This window comes from Podarcis erhardii (genome assembly GCF_964252035.2).
Source record: "Podarcis erhardii genome assembly, chromosome: 5".
Classification (NCBI taxonomy): domain Eukaryota; kingdom Metazoa; phylum Chordata; class Lepidosauria; order Squamata; family Lacertidae; genus Podarcis; species Podarcis erhardii.
The window spans coordinates 699,151-718,644 of record NC_138509.1 but is presented as its reverse complement, the minus strand read 5'-3'; the positions used below and the strand labels follow the sequence as shown (position 1 = coordinate 718,644).

The following is a 19,494-nucleotide window of genomic DNA, read 5'->3' as shown; positions in this document are numbered from 1 at the left end:
ACTTCTTCCCACTCAGTAAGGAGGCAGGATAAATGCCCTTCCTCCCCTCTTTTACATACAATAATAATAATAATAATAATTTATACCCCGCTCATCTGGCTGGGCCTCCCCAGGCACTCTGGGCGGTTTCCATAGAAACCAAAAATACAGTAAAATCACACGTTAAAAACTTCCCTGAACAGGGCTGCCTTAAGATGTCTTCTGAATGTCAGGTAGTTGTTTATCGCTTTGACATCTGCTGGAAGGGCGTTCCACAGGGCGGGTGCCACTACCAAGAAGGCCCTCTGCCTGGTTCCCTGTAGCTTTGCTTCTTGCAATGAGGGAACCGCCAGAAGGCCCTCGGCGCTGGACCTCAGTGTCCGGGCAGAACGATGGGGGTGGAGACGCTCCTTCAGGTATACTGGACCGAGGCTGTTTAGGGCTTTAAAGGTCAGCACCAACACTTTGAATTGTGCTCGGAAACATACTGGGAGCCAATGTAGGTCTTTCAAGACCGGTGTTATATGGTCTTTCAAGACCGGTGTTATATGGTCTCGGCGGCCGCTCCCAGTCACCAGTCTAGCTGCCGCATTCTGGATTAGTTGTAGTTTCCAAGTCACCTTCAAAGGTAGCCCCACGTAGAGTATATTGCAGTAGTCCAAGCGGGAGATAACCAGAGCATGCACCACTCTGGTGAGGCAGTCCGCAGGCAGATAGGGACTCAGCCTACGTACCAGATGGAGCTGGTAAACAGCTGCCCTGGACACAGATTTGACCTGTGCCTCCATGGACAGCTGTGAGTCCAAAATGACTCCCAGGCTGCGCACCTGGTCCTTCAGGGGCACAGTTACCCCATTAAGGACCAGGGAATCCTCCACACCTGCCCGCCTCCTGTCCCCCCAAAACAGTACTTCTGTCTTGTCAGGATTCAACCTCAATCTGTTAGCCGCCATCCATCCTCCAACCGCCTCCAGACACTCACACAGGACCTTCACCGCCTTCACTGGTTCTGATTTAAAAGAGAGGTAGAGCTGGGTATCATCTGCATACTGATGAACACCCAGCCCAAAACTCCTGATGATCTCTCCCAGCGGCTGCATGTAAATGTTGAAAAGCATGGGGGAGGGGACAGAACCCTGAGGGACCCCACAAGTGAGAGTCCAGGGGTCTGAACACTCATCCCCCCCCCCCCCACCTTCTGAACACGGCCCAGGAGGAAGGAGCGGAACCACTGTATGACAGTGCCCCCAGCTCCCAGCCCCTCAAGACGGTCCAGAAAGATGTTATGGTCGATGGTATCAAACGCCGCTGAGAGATGCAGCAGAACTAGGAAACAGCTCTCACCTTTGTCCCTAGCCCGCCGGAGATCAGCAACCAGTGCGACCAAGGCAGTTTCAGTCCCATGATGAGGCCTGAATCCCGACTGGAAGGGATCCAAATGGTCCGCTTCTTCCAGGCGTGCCTGGAGTTGTTCGGCAACCGCTCGCTCAATCACCTTGCCCAAGAATGGAAGATTTGAGACTGGGCAATAGTTGGCCATCGTGGCCGCATCTAAAGATGGTTTTTTAAGAAGCGGTTTAATAACTGCCTCTTTCAGCGGGTCTGGGAAGGCTCCCTCACGGAGGGAAGCATTCACCACCCCACGAAGCCCATCGCCCAGTCCTTCCCGGCTAGCTTTTATAAGCCAGGATGGGCAAGGATCCAGGAGACAGGTGGCTGGTTTCACTCATCCAAGCAGCCTGTCCACATCCTCGGAAGTAACAGATTGGAATTGATCCCACTCAACTTGACTAGACAGAACTCTAGCACTCTCCCGCCCCGGCTCTGCTCCCATGGTGGAGTCTACTTCTTCCCGAATCTGAGCGATTTTATCTGCAAAAAACTTTGCAAAATCATTGCAGGAGAACATGTGGCCTGTACTGGGCCCCGATGTTGCAGGTGGTTCCGCTAAATTGTGAACCACCTGAAAAAGTCTCCTGCTGCTGTTTTCTGCAGATGCAATAGAGGCGGTGAAGAAATTCTTCTTCGCCGTTGCTATCGCCACTTGGTAGGCTTGACGTTGAGCTCTAAGCTGTGTCCGGTCAGATTCGGAATGAGTTATCTGCCACTGGCGCTCTAGCCGTCTCAACGATTGTTTCATTGCCCTCAGATCCGTGGAAAACCACGGGGCTGTCCGGGTGTCAGGGAAGAGTTAGAAGTTTCCAGTTTCTCAGAGGGAGAAAGCATTCCCCCAGGGGAGGAGGGGAGCAGTGAATCTAATAGAAGAGAACAGGAGGAACAACAGGGAGGGACCGGCTGTTCCCAGGAAAAGCAAGGGTTGAGTTCTAGCTCAGATTGGGAGGAGGGGAGATACAGCCCAGCTCTAGCCAGGAGGTTAGAAAAAAGAGCGGGAAAACAAAGGGAAGGACGCGTTCGACATTTTGAGAGTGGCTGGTCATGGAGAAGCAGAGCTCAGAAGGTATCTGAAATAATTGACTCTGTGGAATAATATTTAAGAACCGTTTATAAGATTGTTTTGTTAATACACAATAAAAAGTTTTATAAAAGAACAAGAAGCGTTTGTGTGGTGATCTAAAGAGGACAACGACCAGGCCTGACACTGGGCTCCATGCAATCGGAGAGGGTGCTTCGGAGCCAAACAGTCAATAGCCCTGGTTAACTCCACATTCCAGCAGGCCACCAGGGAATAAGCTGAAAGGCCATCAACATGGGATAAAACATCCCCTACCACTCTCTGGAAACCATTTGGATCCATTAAGTGGCGGGGCGGACCATCCGAATCGGTCCCACCTCCCTGCAGAGGGGAAGGGTCGCGGAGAAGTCCAGTTGCACCAGGAAGTGATCTGACCATGGCACTTCTTTTGTTTCGCTTTTACTTAGTGTCAGATCACCAACATCCATAGAGGTAAACACCAGGTCCAAGGCATGTCCGCGGCTATGGGTTGGGCCAGACTTATTCAGGGACAGCCCCATGGAGGCCATGCTTTCCACGAAGTCCTGAGCGGCCCCTTGTAAGGCCGTGTCGGCATGGATGTTAAAATCCCCTAGGACGACCAAGCTAGGTGTCTCCAGGAGAACATCCGCCACAACCTGAAGTAGCTCGGGCAGGGAATCCTTGGTGCAGCGGGGAGGTCGGTACACCAAAAGGAATCCTGTACTGCCCCTATTGCCCAACCTCCAGAACATGCACTCGGAAAACTGGGTCTTCCCAATAGGACGCCTGGTGCAAACTAATGACTTCCTAAAAATCACTGCAACCCCCCCCCACCCACCCACAAGGCCTGGGTTGCTGTGCATAAGAGAAACCTGGTGGACAAGCAGCGGCAAGGACAGGCCCATCTGCTTCATCCAACCAAGTCTCTGTTACACATGCCAGGTCAAGTCCTCCATCCATGATCAAGTCATGGATGGCAATGGTCTTATGAATCGTTGACCTGGCATTGCACAGCAGCACCTTCAGGTCATGTGGGTATCCCTTGCTGATTCTAGTATCCATCCGGTCATGACCAGACCCGGAGGCAGGAATAGTCCTCAGACAACGACTAAACCTGCCCCCTCTGTTATGACATGGTCTAGTCTTAGCGTAACTCCTCCTCCTACCCGTGATCACTGAGATCGGTTGTCCCAGTGCATCCCCCCCTGTGGAACATGCCCCAGCCATTTTGTGGGCTGGGGCCCACTCCCCGGCAGCCCTGACCCCTCCCCCTAAGAACAAAATAACACCTTAAACAAACAAACAAAACCAATAAAACAATACAAAAAAATGTAAAAATTACAAAAACATCAAAATAATTTTTAAAAAATACCAAATATCTTTTTGAAGCGTTAATATTAAGGAAGTTAAATCTCTAGTCTTCTTCTAGTCCACCATCTTTATTGAGTGGAAAGAGGTTTTGCTGGTCCCATGCTCTGGAATACTCTTCCAGCAGAGATTTGGCAGGTTTCCTTGCTTTTGACTTTTAGATGGCTCTTGAAGATTTTTTTTTTTTAATGCCAACAGGCCCAAGTGGTTGTTCAGAATTTCCTTCAGTAGCTACTCATTTCAATTATTGTTTTGTACTCCTTTTAATGGGTTTTATATTGTGGTATATAAATACTAGTATGAATAAATAAATGCATTCACTAGATGCCTTGTTCTTTCACTGAAATTATGGGACTACATGTCATTTCATATGTTACCCTCATGATGAGAGATCAGATACAATAGTCTCCCTTTTCCCCTTAACAGCAGCATCACCCCATACTCTATCAAAACTGCTTTTGAAGCTCCATCCATATTTAAAAATCCATTTGCCTTCCTCTTTTAATGTGTTTTCATTTATATAAAATAAGGGGGGGGGATACAATAATGTGGCAAAAAATAGAATACAAATGACTATTATTATTATTATTATTATTATTATTAATTGCTTATAACCCACCCATCTGGCTGGGTTTCCCCAGCCACTCTGGGCAGCTTCCAACAGGGGATTAGAAATACATTAAAACATCAGTCATTTTTTTTTAAAAAAACCACAACTTCCCTAAACAGGGCTGCCTTCAGATGTCTTCTAAACGTCAGATAATTATTTATTCTCTTGACATCTGATGGGAGGGTGTACTACAGGGCGGGAGCCACTACCGAGAAGGCCTGTTCTCATGTTGCCACCATCCGGACCCCTCAAGGAGAGGGCACACAAAGGAGGGCCTCTGAAGATGATCTCAGGGTCTGGGTAGGTTCATATGGAAAGAGGCGGTCCTTGAAGTATTGCAGTCCTGGACTTCCGGGTTAGCTCCTCCGGCAATGGCTGAATTCCTCTGATCAGGAGGAACTTGCTCCGTGGATTTTAGGGTCTGACTGCCACGGCGAAGGCGGAGACCCACCAAAAACCACAGGCGGGAGAAGCCTGTGGACGTGGGATTCGGCTGGCACCTTTTGCGCCTACCCTACTCGCGGGGAAACCTGGTTTCGAGGATCCAGAGCGATGTGGGGTGAGTGGTGTGGTGCTTTGAATCGACTGCTTTTTTCATGGAGTGAAGCCGCATTGCTGTTGCCGGAGAGCACTGACTTTTTCCTGTGGACAATTTGATCTTGAAACAACTACCCGTGAGTAGAACAGAAAATTGGATTTTTAAACGTCTTAATCGAACGGGGGAGGTTTTAAACAGGAAGTCCGCCTCCCCTTTTTGTAAATAGACTAAAGCAAAGAGGTTGCAAGCTAAAGTCTTGGAAAGTCTTTTGTAAAGAATTAAATTTCCATCGGCTAAAATTGTTAACCCCCCCTTGGAAGCAGAAGAAGAGGGGGGAAATTTTAGATCGTCTAAGCCTGCAGGACAGAGAGCAAAGAAAGATAAATTATCACCCTTTTGAACCAGGAAAATGGCTGCCAATAAAAGTGACGTTTGGGAAAGTTCATTTACTGTGAATAAAACCTATGTGGACAGATAGCTAAACAAGAGAAATATATTGTTTCCATTGTTTCCTTCTGTGCTCAAAAAGGAGCAAATGTAACTGAAAATTGAAACTAATTTTGTTGCTGGATCTGCGTTTAAAAGGATTGATACAAATAGAAATTGTTTCCTCTAGAGGGAGTCTTTGAAACTGTTACAGGAGTGGATCTAGGGAATTTCCCAGCTGCAGAGATAAAAGACCGTGAGAATCAGGGATTGACCTTGAACGGGTAAGAATGTCGACAGAAGAAGCTTTAGTGACTGCGGAGAAGTGACTGTGGAGAAGGCGAGGGAGGAAGTGGTTGTTGAACCTCAAGTAATACAAGTGGAGAGAGCCCCAGCCTTACAGAGGCAATTTGATGAATATAAGTTGTTGCCTTCTATGACTGAATTTAGAGAAAGTCAGATTTTGAGGATCGGAGCCTCGCTTGGACTGGAGAAGGAAAGATGGACAGATCCCCTTATACAGGGATGTTCTGGCTTTTGGGATTTGGATTTGGGTCAGGAGGAGATCGGAGCTGTGGGGGCTTCCAGCTTTGGAGGGATTTTGAAACATGTCCTGAAATATCTTTTGGACTTTAATTTTGACTACGGAGAATGGGCTGACCTGTCAAGAAGGAATAAAGACATTGTTAGGTTGGAGCTTCCCCAAGATCTACTCCTCAGCGCCAAAGGAAGGAAATTAAGAACAAGATCAGCAGAAGATAAAGTAAAGCGTATGTATAAATATGAAGAAAATCCGCAGAAGGGACATGGAAAAGAGTTAAGAGCCTCGGACAGAAGATCACCAGGTTGATGGACCATATGGAATTGACAGAAAGGACTGGCAGAATCCGAGACCAGGGAGAAGAGGCGGTGGAAGAAGATTGGAAAAAAAGTTTAAAAGTTATTTATAGAAATATTGTAAAATTAATGAGTGTTAGAAAAATGTTGGAATGAAATTACATGGCTTTAGTAGAAATGATATAAGGAGTTAAGTACAAATAAGTTTTATGGTATTAATGGTAAGATAAGGTTAAAATAAATTAAGATAAGAATGGATTTGCTGAAATAATTAATAACTAGAATACAAAAAAGGGAGGTGTGAGGAGGTCGATGAAACAAGTAAATGAAAGACAAAGAAATGGAAAAATTGGATGTGTTTTTAACTGTTTTTGCTTTTATTTTTGTTTTGGATGTATTGGTTTTTTTGTGTGTGTTGTAATGTATTGATTTGTTTTGCTTAATTTAATTTATTTTATTTTTTCTTTCTTCTTTCTGTAATCTTTAAACTTTTAATAAAAATCATTTTAAAAAAAGAAGAAGTATTGCAGTCCTGAGGCTTTATAGGTCAAAACCAGCATTTTGAATTGAGCCTGAAAACTACTTAGTAGCCAGTGCAATCAGACCAGGATTGGTGTAATATGCTCAAACCGTCTTGCTCTGGTTAGCAACCTGGGCGCTGAATTCTGCACTAGCTGAAGTTTCCGAACCGTCTTCAGAGGCAGCCCTACGTAGAACGCATTGCAGTAATCTAACCCTGAGTTTACCACAGCATAGACAACAGTAGCTGGGCTATCCCTGTCCAGATAGGGGCGTAACTGGGCCACCAGCTGAAGCTGATGGAAAGCGCTCTGGGCCACTGAGCCCACCTGAGCCTCGAACGACAGCAAAGGATCCAGGAGTACCCCCAAGCTACGAACCTGCTCCTTCAGGGGAAGTGTAACCCCATCAAGAGCAGGCAACCTCCCAGCCATCTGGTCTACGGTGCCTCAGTCTTATCTGGATTGAGCTTCAGTCTGTTGGCTCTCATCCAGTCCATTACCGAGGCAGGACACTGGTCCAGCACTTCCACTGCCTCACCTGCAGATGTAAAGGAGAAATAGAGCTGGGTGTTATCAGCATACTGCTGACAACATACTCCGAACCTCCGGCTAACCCCACCCAGAGGTTTCATGTAAACAACATGGGCGATAGGATTGAGCCCTGCGGTTTCCACAGGGCTGAATAGCATTCTCCAAGTAATAGAACCACCACAAAGCAGTGCCACCCACCCCTAGTACGGAGAGTCACTCCAGAAGGATACCATGGTCGATGGTATCAAAGGCCGCTGTGTAGTCGAGAACAATTAACAGGGACATGTTTCCCTTGTGTGTCTCTTGACAGAGGGACCAAAGCTGTTTCTGTTCCCAAACCAGGCCTAAACCCCGATTGAAAAGGATCCACAAAATCAGTTTCTTCCAAAAGCACCTGGATCTGGTCTGCGACCACTCGCTCCAGAACCTTACCCAGGAAAGGGAGATTAGCAACTGGCCAGTAGTTAGGTTTTCTGAATCCAGGAAAGGTTTCTTAATGAGTGGTTTTACCACTGCCTTCCCCTCTCATAACTACTTCCCTGGCCCAGCCAGCTGTTCCCTCCTTGCTGGTTTTATCAGCCAAGAGGGGCAAGTGGTCACCCTGACTGATCCGAGCACCTTGTCCACATCCACAAGCCTTGCCAACTGAAACTCATCCAACACAACTGGACTAGACTGTGCTCTGGACACCCCATGAGATTCGTCTGCTATAACAGCAGAGTCAAGGTCTTGGTGGATGCAAGCAATTTTATCCTCAAAATGCTTTGCAAACAAGTCACAGCAAGCTGCCAGCAAGCTACCATTGGTTCTATCACCTCCTTTGGGCCAGCTTGTAAAAGGCCCCGTGCAACCCAGAAAAGTTCTGCCAGACAACATAATGAGGATGCCACGGAGGCAGCAAAGTACAGTGGTACCTTGGTTCTCAAACTTAAGCCATTCCGGAAGTCCGTTCCAAAACCAAAGCGTTCCAAAACCAAAGCATACTTTCCCATAGAAGGAAATGCAAAATGGATTAATCTGTTCCAGACTTTTAAAAACAATCCCTAAAATAGCAATTTAACATGAATTTTACTATCTAACGAGACCATTAATCCATAAAATGAAGGCAATAATCAATGTACAGTACTATAAAATAAATAAGACAGTATTGTAGATGATAAAAATTAACATTATTATTTTTTTCTTACCTGCACTGATGATAGTCATTGTTTGGATTTTATCCATTTCTGCAGTCACACAATCAATCAGTAGCTGAACTGGGTTCCACACAGTCACAAAAACAAATTAACCAATAAAGCCTCAGAAATAAAGATGCAAAATAAATAGCAAAAATAAAAGTGCCAAACATAATCCATTCTAGAAGTCCATTTGACTTTTGAAATGTTCAAAAACCAAGGCGCAGCTTCTGATTGGTGCAGGCACCCCGGAAACAATAGCCGACAGCCACATTTGGCTTCCAAAAAACGTTCGAAAACACTTCCAGGTTTTTGGCATTTGAGAACCAAGGTACCACTGTATGCCTTCTTTGCTGCCTTCACTGCCACTAGGTAGGTTTGATAATGAGCTCTTGAAGTCATTTGAATCTTTCCTCCACTTGTGTTCAAGCAATCTCCCAGCTTGTTTCCTCACCCTTATCTCCAGAGTATACCTGGGGGCCAATTGGGCTCCATGAAGTGGGAGAGGGCACTCAGGGGCAATCATGTCAATAGCCCAAGCCATTTGGGTGTTCCAGAGGTCAGCCAGGGCTTCGACAGGAGCACCAGTCATATCAGCTGGGAAAACCCCAGAGCCATTTAGAATCCCATCAGCCTCCGAGGGCAGACCTTCCTAATAGCCTCTGAGGACAGGAAAAGGTCTGACATCCTAAATCTCAACAGGAAGTGATCTGACCACGACCAGGGACTGGTCTTCCTGCCCAGTCGAGAAAACAAGATCCAGAGTGTGGCCTGCCATGTGCATTTGGCTATGATATGCTGGCCATGACTTTGTAACAACTAAAGCCAATATTCTTCCCCATATTTCATGCAGTATTGCATATGCAAAAAAGAGGCACTCCCAGGTATCAGTTGAGGGGTGGGAATTTCCTGTTCAGCCAGAAGAAGCAGTTGGCTTGTCCCATGATGATCTGGAGGGGGAGGGTGGGACAGGACAGCTGCTCCAGAGAAAACTACGAGAAAAGGAGGTGGCACCTGACATTTAAGGCAGGCCCTATATGCCTCTCCTGTTTTGCCTTTCCTGTGGAACACCACCATCTCATCCTTCCTTCACAGAAGGAGGTGCATATGAACAGTTTTTCTGACCACCTTGCTTTCAGTAAAACATAATAAGAATTATATTATAGGAACAGTGTGATAGTGTTCTTGTTCCATGAGCAACTTGATCCTTTTGTGCTTTGTTTGCTTGGTTCCCCACCACCACCCTCTATCCTGAAGCTAGTTCTGATTCCCCACCGCCCCAGATTTATAAATGGGAATATAAAGATAAATGGGGAAATTATTCTGTAATATTTGACTTTGAGGTTTTTTAAAAAATACTAACAAATGAAGTTGTGCCTCTAACGAGCTCAGTGGCAACCATTTCCTTTTCTCATTAACCCTCTGGCGTCTCATGTATTTCCTCTGGAGCATCCGCTGCTGTCAGAGGCAGGATACTGTGTATATCCTTTAATATCTGCATGAGGAGAACAGGTACACTTCTGTTCATCAGCTGAGTGGTTAGGTTCATGTGGTGTTGAATGAGACAAGCCATTTCCAGCCTGAAAAGCTATGAAGGAGTCGGGTGGGGAGACGGCAGCAAACCTTTCCTCCACTGAGGCTCCAGAGATTTAATTTGAAACCTAGAAACCAACCCTTGAAATCTTGAAACCACCTTCATAATAGTTGTAATAATGATGATGATGATGATGATGATGATGAAATCTATGCACACCATTCCTATATGCTACTACTATAAGCAAGTAAAGGAAAAAGGTAAAGGACCCTGAACAGTTAAGTCCAGTCAAAGGCCACTATAGGGTTGTGGCGCTCATCTGGTTTCAGGCCGAGGGAGCCGGCGTTTGTCTGCAGACAGCGTTCCGGATCTTGTGGCCAACAGGTTGGAGACCTTTCTGCACTGTGACAAAGTTTCCAGCAGTCTGTTGCCTATTTTGGTCCATCCGTGGAGCGGCTAATGGGTGAATGGTCTGCCTTCGAGCAGCAAGATGGGCCAAAGATCTTCCTGGCTTTGGAACTTTGTTTGGGGGGACCTCTGCAGGCATTGGCAACTTAGTAATGGTGAGCAAGTGTGCCTGAAAGACACCATGCCTATTATTGCCAACTTTTCTCTGCAGTTCATAGGCAGAGTCCTGAGGTTTCTTGAACTTTCATCTTCAGATTTATCACCAGTGGTGCGTTCCTGGAGGTCTCCCAGCAGCAGCGAGGTGGGCAGGGCTGCCTGCTGTTGCAGAAGCAGCATGTGCCCGGAGCAGCAGGCAGGCATTCTCGTGATCCAGCTTAGCCACTTGCTGCTCAATCTTCTCCAGTAGCTCCTGCTGCATCTCGATGATTTTGTTGAGTTCCTTGAGGTACTCCGCTGCTTTGCTTGGGTTCTCTGCTGGGGTCTTCATGGTCCCAGCCAAACCACTGAGAAGGCTGGTGACGGCCTTAGGCTGCGCTTGACTGCAAGTGCTGAAAAGGGACAGTGCTAAGCCATGCCAAGCAACCAGTCTAGCTGCACCTTTCCCCCCTTTTCTTCTGCACAGTTGCAAGTCTGCTTCTTTACTAGGGAGCACCGACACAGCTGCTCTTATTTCGAGCCACCATTGCCCAAGGGCCCTCCTACAGCTCTCAGCCAGGCTTGCTGTGGCTGTGCCTAGACCCAGAGGGTCCAGCTGTTCTGCAGAGCCTCTTGACCTCTTAAGGTTTTGTGAGTTGATTCAGTACTTTGTTAAGTTTTGTTTGCTACATTTGGGGGGAAAATGAATGTTTCATTGGAGTACCAATCTAGCAGGCTGGTATTTTAATGGAATATTTGGAGCTTCTCCAATGTTGTTACTCATCTTCTGCTTGCTACACATAACGAGCAACTTAATTTTTATAAAACAAAAGCAGAAAACAAAGACAATTCCCTGGGAATCCCTTAAATTTGATTTATATGCACTAAAGGGAACAAAAGTGTCATATTTATTCAGAGATCATATTAAAGGAATTCAGTAGCTAAAGAGAATGAAGGAGTGAAGCACATGTATTCTAAAATTTCATTAAAAACAGATTATTAAAAAATACATGGCTTGCTTTCCTAGTTAAGAAATTTGACAACACCATTAGATATGTGGAAATCCTGTTGATGGTTATTTATATTCTGACTCAATTTGCAGGAACAGTTAAGATGATCTAAAGCCACTGTTTGCCTTGTAATGATGAAATATCTACGTAGACTCACAGATTTAGGTTTTGTTTTTCTCTTTCATATTTGAAGCTGAAAGGAAATCAGCCATTGGTCATGCTTTCTAATATGCAATGTACTGAATTCCCACAAACGTTCAGTGGGTTGTATCTGACTAAGTCCTCCATTGTTGTTGTTGTTGTTTAGTCGTTTAGTCGTGTCTGACTCTTCGTGACCCCATGGACCAGAACACGCCAGGCTCTCCTGTCTTCCACTGCCTCCCGCAGTTTGGTCAAGCTCATGTTGGTAGCTTCAAGAACACTGTCCAACCAAAGTCCTCCACAGAGTGGACCTATTAACAATAATGGGCCTGAGTTGGTTATAGCCATTAATTTCAATGGTTTTACTCTAAGTAGAACTAGCACTGGATACAGCTGAGTGTCGTTTAATAAGGCAAAGTGTTCACTGATTATAGTTGCAATTTTTTTTCTTAATACAGATTACTTTTCTAAGTATATTTTTCTTTTGTCCTCACAGATTGATTGTGTTATCCGTCAACGTAGCCTATCAAGTCTGGAATTGTTCCTCTCTTGTGCACAGAAACAACTGAGTTCTTTATTACATGAAGAATCTACATTAGATGCAGAACAAAAGAAACTGTCCCTCTAAAATCACAGAAAATGTATGTAGTTACTAAACTAAATGCTGCAGATGATCATTCTAAGACACTGAGAATTGAGTTATTGATTCAAGATTAATCAGACAGCCTTATTTGTTTTAGTCTTTGATTTTCACTTTCATGGCCATATGAAATCTAGTTAAAGGATGCCTCCAAAGATAAAGGGTTTTACAGTGGCAACTTTTTATCACAAGGGTTTCAGTAATGGCTGAAGAATGCAGTAACTGACAAGTCCCTGTTGAATAACTTCAGTATCACATTCTTTGAGAAGAAGCTCATATGGTTGCTCATTTAGAACTCTATACATGTTATTTATCGCTCTGTTAAATGGATGTAGAATCTTATTTTTCATTCCAAATCCATTTGACTAGAAGCAGGAGGTGGGAAACACTACCATTTACTTCTGGAAACACAAGGGGTAATATCTGAATTAAGTCATACAGAGAGCAGACTCACTGAACCAGTGGACTTCACTAACTTAATTTTATTGATTTCACTGGATGTGCTCTGGTTATGGATTGTTGTTGTTGTTGTTTAGTCGTTTAGTCGTGTCCGACTCTTCGTGACCCCATGGACCAGAGCACGCCAGGCACTCCTGTCTTCCACTGCCTCCCGCAGTTTGGTCAGACTCATGTTTGTAGTTTCATGTAGTCCCATGGAGTCCCATGGACTGCAAGAAGATCAAACGTATCCATTCTTAAGGAAATCAGCCCTGAGTGCTCACTGGAAGGACAGATCGTGAAGCTGAGGCTCCAATACTTTGGCCACCTCATGAGAAGAGAAGACTCCCTGGAAAAGACCCTGATGTTGGGAAAGATGGAGGGCACAAGGAGAAGGGGACGACAGAGGACGAGATGGTTGGACAGTGTTTTCGAAACTACAAACATGAGTCTGGTTATGGATTAGCCTTAGTGTATTTAGCTAACTCTTTTGAAAATGAAAGAACACATCTAAAGGCTTCTAAATTATCAAATCAAGTCAAATGAGAAGGTATTGAAGATATCTGTATGTTTTTCACATATGTATAATGTAATAATTCATGAGAAATCATTGCAGAGATAATTTTAAACTCTCTTAACTTCATTGCATTTAGCAATAAATAAAGTTTCCAAAAATAAGATAATAATTTACATGCTGAAATATTTAACAGCCTAGTTTTTCTATGCTTTTTATATTAGATGTTATTCTCACTTTTCTTTATAATTTGTATAAGTTTTTTCAGAAAAATACTATTACAAAAGTCGTGTGCCTGCCCCTCTCTGCCAAGCAGTGGCAAGAGCCCATGGGGTCCCAGGCACCCCCACAGGGTCTATGTCACTTTAGAGAATGGAAGACATGGTGGAGACTGTTGTGCTTTACGAAATATGGTTTATTCACCTATTTATACCTTCAGTCTGCATGGAGGTAGTCTAGATCTTATGGCATACACAGTTCGAGAGGCAGCAGTGCAGGCAACCTTCAGCTGCTTTCCTCAAAGTTGGATCTCCGCTCTCTCTCTCCTCCTTCTCAGAAAACCCCTTGCTTGAAAACTCCATTTTCCTGTCCCCTCAAATGTACACCCCATCACTCACCCGCCAAATTAAAGGATTGCTCTCCATAGTGTCCCTTCAACAGCTTTTGCCATGTTAGGTTTGCTTTTCACTAAGCCAGCCGGGCTGGTTTGCATAAACCAGCCTGGAAATTCCTTTGCCGCTTGCGTTCTCTTTTCATATCACAAATAACCAAAACCCTGGCATTTATTCATTTCTAAGGTTTGCCCTAAATCCAATACAGTTTGCTTAGTAGGATAGAGGTCAGGCATTCACTTGATGGGGTGACCTCTCCAAGCTGGCCAGCGACTGACTGCCATCTCAGCAGGTGGGAATCATTTTCCATTGTCTAGATCTGCACTGACATAGTTGCTGGAAACTGGAGTTCCATGTGAATTTTAGAGAATTTATCCTGTTTTGCCTTGTTCTTTACTTTATGTATTTATTTTTCCTTCTCGCCTCTTTTTCTACTTTCTTTCTCACTACCACTTTCCACATAAAGCACATGACTACAGGTGGAAAGGGGAGAAAGGAGAAAAAGTGCTTTCAACCCACACAGTGTCTGTGCTTGCACCAGTTAAAGCCACCTTCTCCCCATCCTAGTCACCTGTATCTTCTCTGCTTTCAAGCAGGACAAGGAAGGCGCACCTACTCAAATGCCACAGTAGGTGAAATGTCCATCAATATGGAGCAGGCCACCCAATATAAAATACTTAATCAAAGGTGCCTGCTGGACAAAGATAGGACTACTGGAAATGCATTCTGCTTACCATTTACTGTATGACCCTGGAGAACAGACAAGTGGGAACTTTATATTCAGACATAAATTTATCTGGCTCATGAGTATCAAGAGATCTGCTGTATGCTTAGTTGGTTAGGGTGTGGTGCTGACGATACTTAGGTTGCAGGTTCGATCCCTGTATGGGACAGCTGCATATTCCTGGGTTGCAGAGGGTTGGATTAGGTGATCCTCAGGCTTCCTTCCAACTCTACAATTCTATCATTCTACTTGGCAGTGTCCTATGTCTACTATTCATCAAACTTATAGCAAATAAAGAAGCAGAAATCTGGAGTTAATCCTGATAGCTCCCCATTGGTCTGATTTTCAGACTCCACAGCATCATAGAATAGCAAGGTTAGAAAGGGCCACAAGGGTCATGTCACCCCCTTGCAATGCAGGAGTCACAGGTAAATGCCCTGCTAGCAATGTGCTCACATTGGAAACTGCCAAGATGGATGGTTCTTACCATTCAGCACCAGTATTTCAACAGAAAGATTTTCCAAATGGTACAGTACTTAGATTTTGAACAGGAATGGTTTGAAGGGCTTTGGATACCCTGTAGATATATGTACTGGGTACTTTTCTGGCCTCTTGGTGCCTGGCACTTAAGAAGCCTTCCTGATATAGTTCAAGGATGGCAAGATTTCAGGTAGGTTGCTAAAAAAAAAAATTCACAAGAAAGGGTGTTTAAGGGCTTTAGTACCAGCACACCCAAGTGTGAGGTAGATGCCTTGAATAGCAATTGCCACAGATTGGTGGGGATTTTCCTGTTCCCAAAGCAGGCAGCCTTATCCTTCCTACATACAGCTACCTATTCACTTAGGTACAACCAGTGGTTTGTTGTCTGGGGGGACGCATACCCCTAAACATTTTGTGAATCTTTGCACTTTTGTCCATTTACTGAATTTATTTTTTCCAATTTGAACTATAAAATGGTGGTTTTCTTGAGTCAAAATGAGAGTACCCCTAAACATTTTTTTTTTAGAAAAAAGCACTGGGTAGAACCATCCACCTGAGCAGCCAAGGCACCAAAATCCTGGTGAAGGATGGGTACCAATGAATCCAGATAAAGCTTCCTATCCAACAGAAACACAAGTCAAAGGAGAGATAGTAAAAACTGAAACAAGAGGAAAAATGCAAAGAAGATAAATATATGACACAAAAAGACAACTGAACCAATTTCCCCCAGTACCAGTATACTTAAATGGGTGGAGTTAGGCAACACTCTGCTGCTATTAATTAGTGGGCTTAATAAGGGGCAAAAGCTGAAGAATTCTTTAGATTAGAAGACCTAGAATGGACTGCATACTTGCAAAGAAGGAAAGATAGTAAGGGATCCAACACAGAAAGAGAGAACAAAAACAGAGTTGGGAAAACAGGCAAGAGGTTTGGAAGGGTCACGATTAAGATACTGTGTGCACAAGAAATAAAAAATATAAGATGATTTTATACTCATCCGGCTAAAATTATATTAATGTTAGTTAAATGGATTATAGCTGCCAGAGAGAGAAGATAAATTGAGAAAACGACCCCAAGCCTTAAAATCTTGGGGGACAACCACAGCTGAGGGGCAAAAGAGAAAGGAATCCAAACAGAAAAACGCCGGCTAAATAAGAACTCTTAAGACACATGAGTTAAATGTGTTGCCCAGAAAGAATGTCCTTACAAGCTATACCAAAATAGCAATCCTGTTTCACTGATTCAATCCATGCTTTTCTGGCAGTACAAAACATTCCACAAATCAAGTATAATTTAAGAACCTCTCTCGTTTATGCTCTGCTAACACCAGCCCTAAAGGGGCCATTCCTCTACTGAGGATGACCATAACATCCACACCCACTTCCTCCACCACCATGAGAGCCCCAACAGACTTGCAAGTGGAAAAAGAGCAGATTTTAAGGCAATAGTTTCACGATAAAGAGCACTCTTCTGTTACAGTTGCCTTTGCCGGTGGATTTTCATCAAACATTCTACAAGAAAGGAGGCCACAACCAATGTTATCAAATGTTTTTGCTGCTTGACAAAAAGTGACTGATTTTCACATTAGAAATAAAATCAGCGTAAATGCTGAGGGGAAAATGCCATTAGGGAATTAATGGGGCCTGACCTTTTGCTACAAATACTCTTGACAAACTGTTTTTTTTAATTCTTTATTAAACAGAAAGTTGAAGATGTAGGTATTTTAATATTCTTCCAATTTTATAAATAGAATGACCCAATATCACCATTCCAAGTTGGCAAATCCTATGTGTTTTTTGTGCATCCTCATAGCATAGTCAGCAAACAAAATCACTGTATACGTATAACTAGCTCTAAGGCTGCAAAGCAATCATGGATCACAGTCTTGAAGCTCTTCAAGCACTGGATCACCCAGGATATGTCAGTAGTTCTCATGGGGCCATGGTCATTCCCCCTTTGGTTTCCACAGACATAAGAATATTAGAAGACCCTGGTGGAACAGGCCAAAGGCTGATGTTCCAATACTGTTCTCACAAGGGAAGCCCACATGCAGAGCTAAGAAGCTAAGCCAGAATTCTTGGGATGGGTCCAACAAAAAATTGCTCAGGAAATTAAAACTCATGGTAGCGGCATGATTACAAAGTGGCTACATTAAAAATCATCCTCAAAGAAAACATCAGAAGAAATTATACTGGAAATTATTGGTGATTCTATTGACAAATCTACTCCAGAGAGTGGTACTTCTACTCTCTATCTACAGCACTTGTGTTATGAGCAACACAGGACTCCTACTTTTCCCCTTCTGCTTTTTAACATTTACACAAAACTGTTGCAGATCTGCAGTGATGTGCCAGCAATATGGCGATTCCAAAATGGAATATTTTTGATTAATCAAAATACCACAAAATAGTGTAAAAACTTTGTGGCATTTTGGTGGGCATTATAAAGATATTTCCCTAATCTGAATTTAATATATTTGCATTATTGTGAAGACACTCAGCCCTCTTCCACTTTTCACCACACAGTCCATGCCCTCTTCAACAGAAAAACGGGTCTTGCATTATGTACATGGCCTCAGTCATCCATAATGATGCAGGATCTAAAAATGTCCTGGTGGTTTCCTTTGCACAATGGTACCTTGGTTTACAAACAGTCTGGTTTGCATATGTTTTGGATTACAAACATGTCAAACCCGGTTTGCAAACTTTTTTTGGATTACAACCCATTTTTTTGGATTACAAACAAAAAATATTTTGAGGCCCCATTGGCAAAAGCGCACCTTGGGTTACAACCTGTTTGGGTTTACAAATGGACCTCCGGAACGGATTATGGTTTTAAACCAAGGTACCACTGTACAAGGAAGAAATTTCCAAGCTTGACATTTACTACTTAACTTATTTGCACACGATTGCTATGGATAAAAGAGCCTTACTTTATAAGGAACTACAGCTGAGGGTGGAAGCAGTCAATGGCATGAGCTTTAGAAAACCTAACTTTGTGGGCGTGCCTGACCTGTGATCATATCTATTTTACAGAGAGCAATTTACATTCATGGCATCATTTTAAGTTGAGTAATTTTTAGCAATAAATGACACTTCCATATTTTTCCTGTCTTACAAACTGTCTCTCTTTTTTAAAAAAAGACATTTTAATATGTTCCAATTTCACATTTGTTTACTTAATCTATAATTCTTCAAGTTTCTGACTTCCTTATAAAACCAGCATTTTTTACGTTCTTTCCATTGTCCTTCATGACTAATGTGGCACAAGAATTTTGTAAGAATAAACACTTGTGCTAATCCATTTTTCTCTTTCAGTGGTATTTTAAACAGTTTGACAGTTGGCTCTAGTAAAGGTGAAAAGTTTTTCTTAAAACTGGTTCTTAGCAAAGAATTGTTGATGAATTGCTACATGCCTGAAGTTTGGCCTGTGATCTTAGTGTGCAAGACAAGCAACTAGAGTGTGATCCACTTTCTCTGATGTTTATAGATAATGCTTTTCACATTGTACTATTTTATCGTTAAGTGGTATTGTTTGCCCTCCTTCCTCCCTCCCCGGGCTTAGATGCTAGTTTCATTTAATCAAAAACACTTCAGTGTCTTCAGTTGCCAGCAAACAGCAGAGTTGGTTTCCTTTGGGCCCTATTTAGCTGCTGGCACACGCAAGTGGGCGGAAAATTCTGATCAGTGTCTCCTAAGTTACAATGTGGGGTTTCTACTATTGAAAAACATTGAATCCTTATCTTTGTAGACACTTGGTTCACTCAACAGGTGAATAACATTTTGTGTCTGGTTCAGGGGTCAGCAACCTTTTTCATCCAGGGGCCGATCCACCATCCCTCAGACCATGTGGTGGGCTGGACTATATATTGGGGGGGGGGGGAGATGAACAAATTCTTATGCCCCACAAATGACCCAGAGATGCATTTTAAATAAAAGGACACATTCTACTCATGTAAAAACACACTGATTCCCGGACCGTCTGCAGGCCAGATTGAGAAGGAGATTGGGCCATATCCAGCTCCCGGGTCTTAGGTTGCCTACCCCTGCTCTGGTTCAAAGAAATATATATGCAAAGTATGACTCTAAACACTTCCTCGGTGATCCAAACGTGTACCAGAAGGCCCAGGCTGCAACTTCTATCAGCACTAACAACCCCCTCCTAGATTCTGATCGCAGAGTATGGACCATTTGTACTGGCACTGCAACCAGTGAGATCCACTTCTACGCATTTATTTGCTGCTTCAGGAGGTTGTGCTACTCGTTGAAGGAATGAAAGTATCTGAGCAAAGATGAGGATGAGGATGTCACTTTCCTCACAAAAGTGACCCAAAGTAACTCAGAAAAACAGTACAGTGGTGCCCCGCAAGACGAATGCCTCACAAGACGGAAAACTCGCTAGACGAAAGAGTTTTCCGTTTTGGAGGTGCTTCGCAAAACG

General features: G+C 43.8%; 1 protein-coding gene across 24 annotated transcripts in view; it reads left to right on the top strand.

The window, feature by feature from the left end:
• The window catches only part of CCDC91 (coiled-coil domain containing 91), a 168,600-nt gene that overhangs the window by 123,603 nt on the left and 25,503 nt on the right, over positions 1-19,494 (top strand). For 23 of the 24 annotated variants that reach the window (XM_081861373.1, XM_081861389.1, XM_081861369.1 and 20 more), the window contains one exon: positions 12,144-12,330. In XM_081861373.1, coding sequence (XP_081717499.1) covers positions 12,144-12,275 — 132 coding nt within the window. In that variant the 3' untranslated portion in view covers positions 12,276-12,330. Of the gene's footprint in view, positions 1-12,143; positions 12,331-19,494 lie in introns of those variants that run through there. The other variant, XR_014156538.1, reaches the window with a different exon arrangement.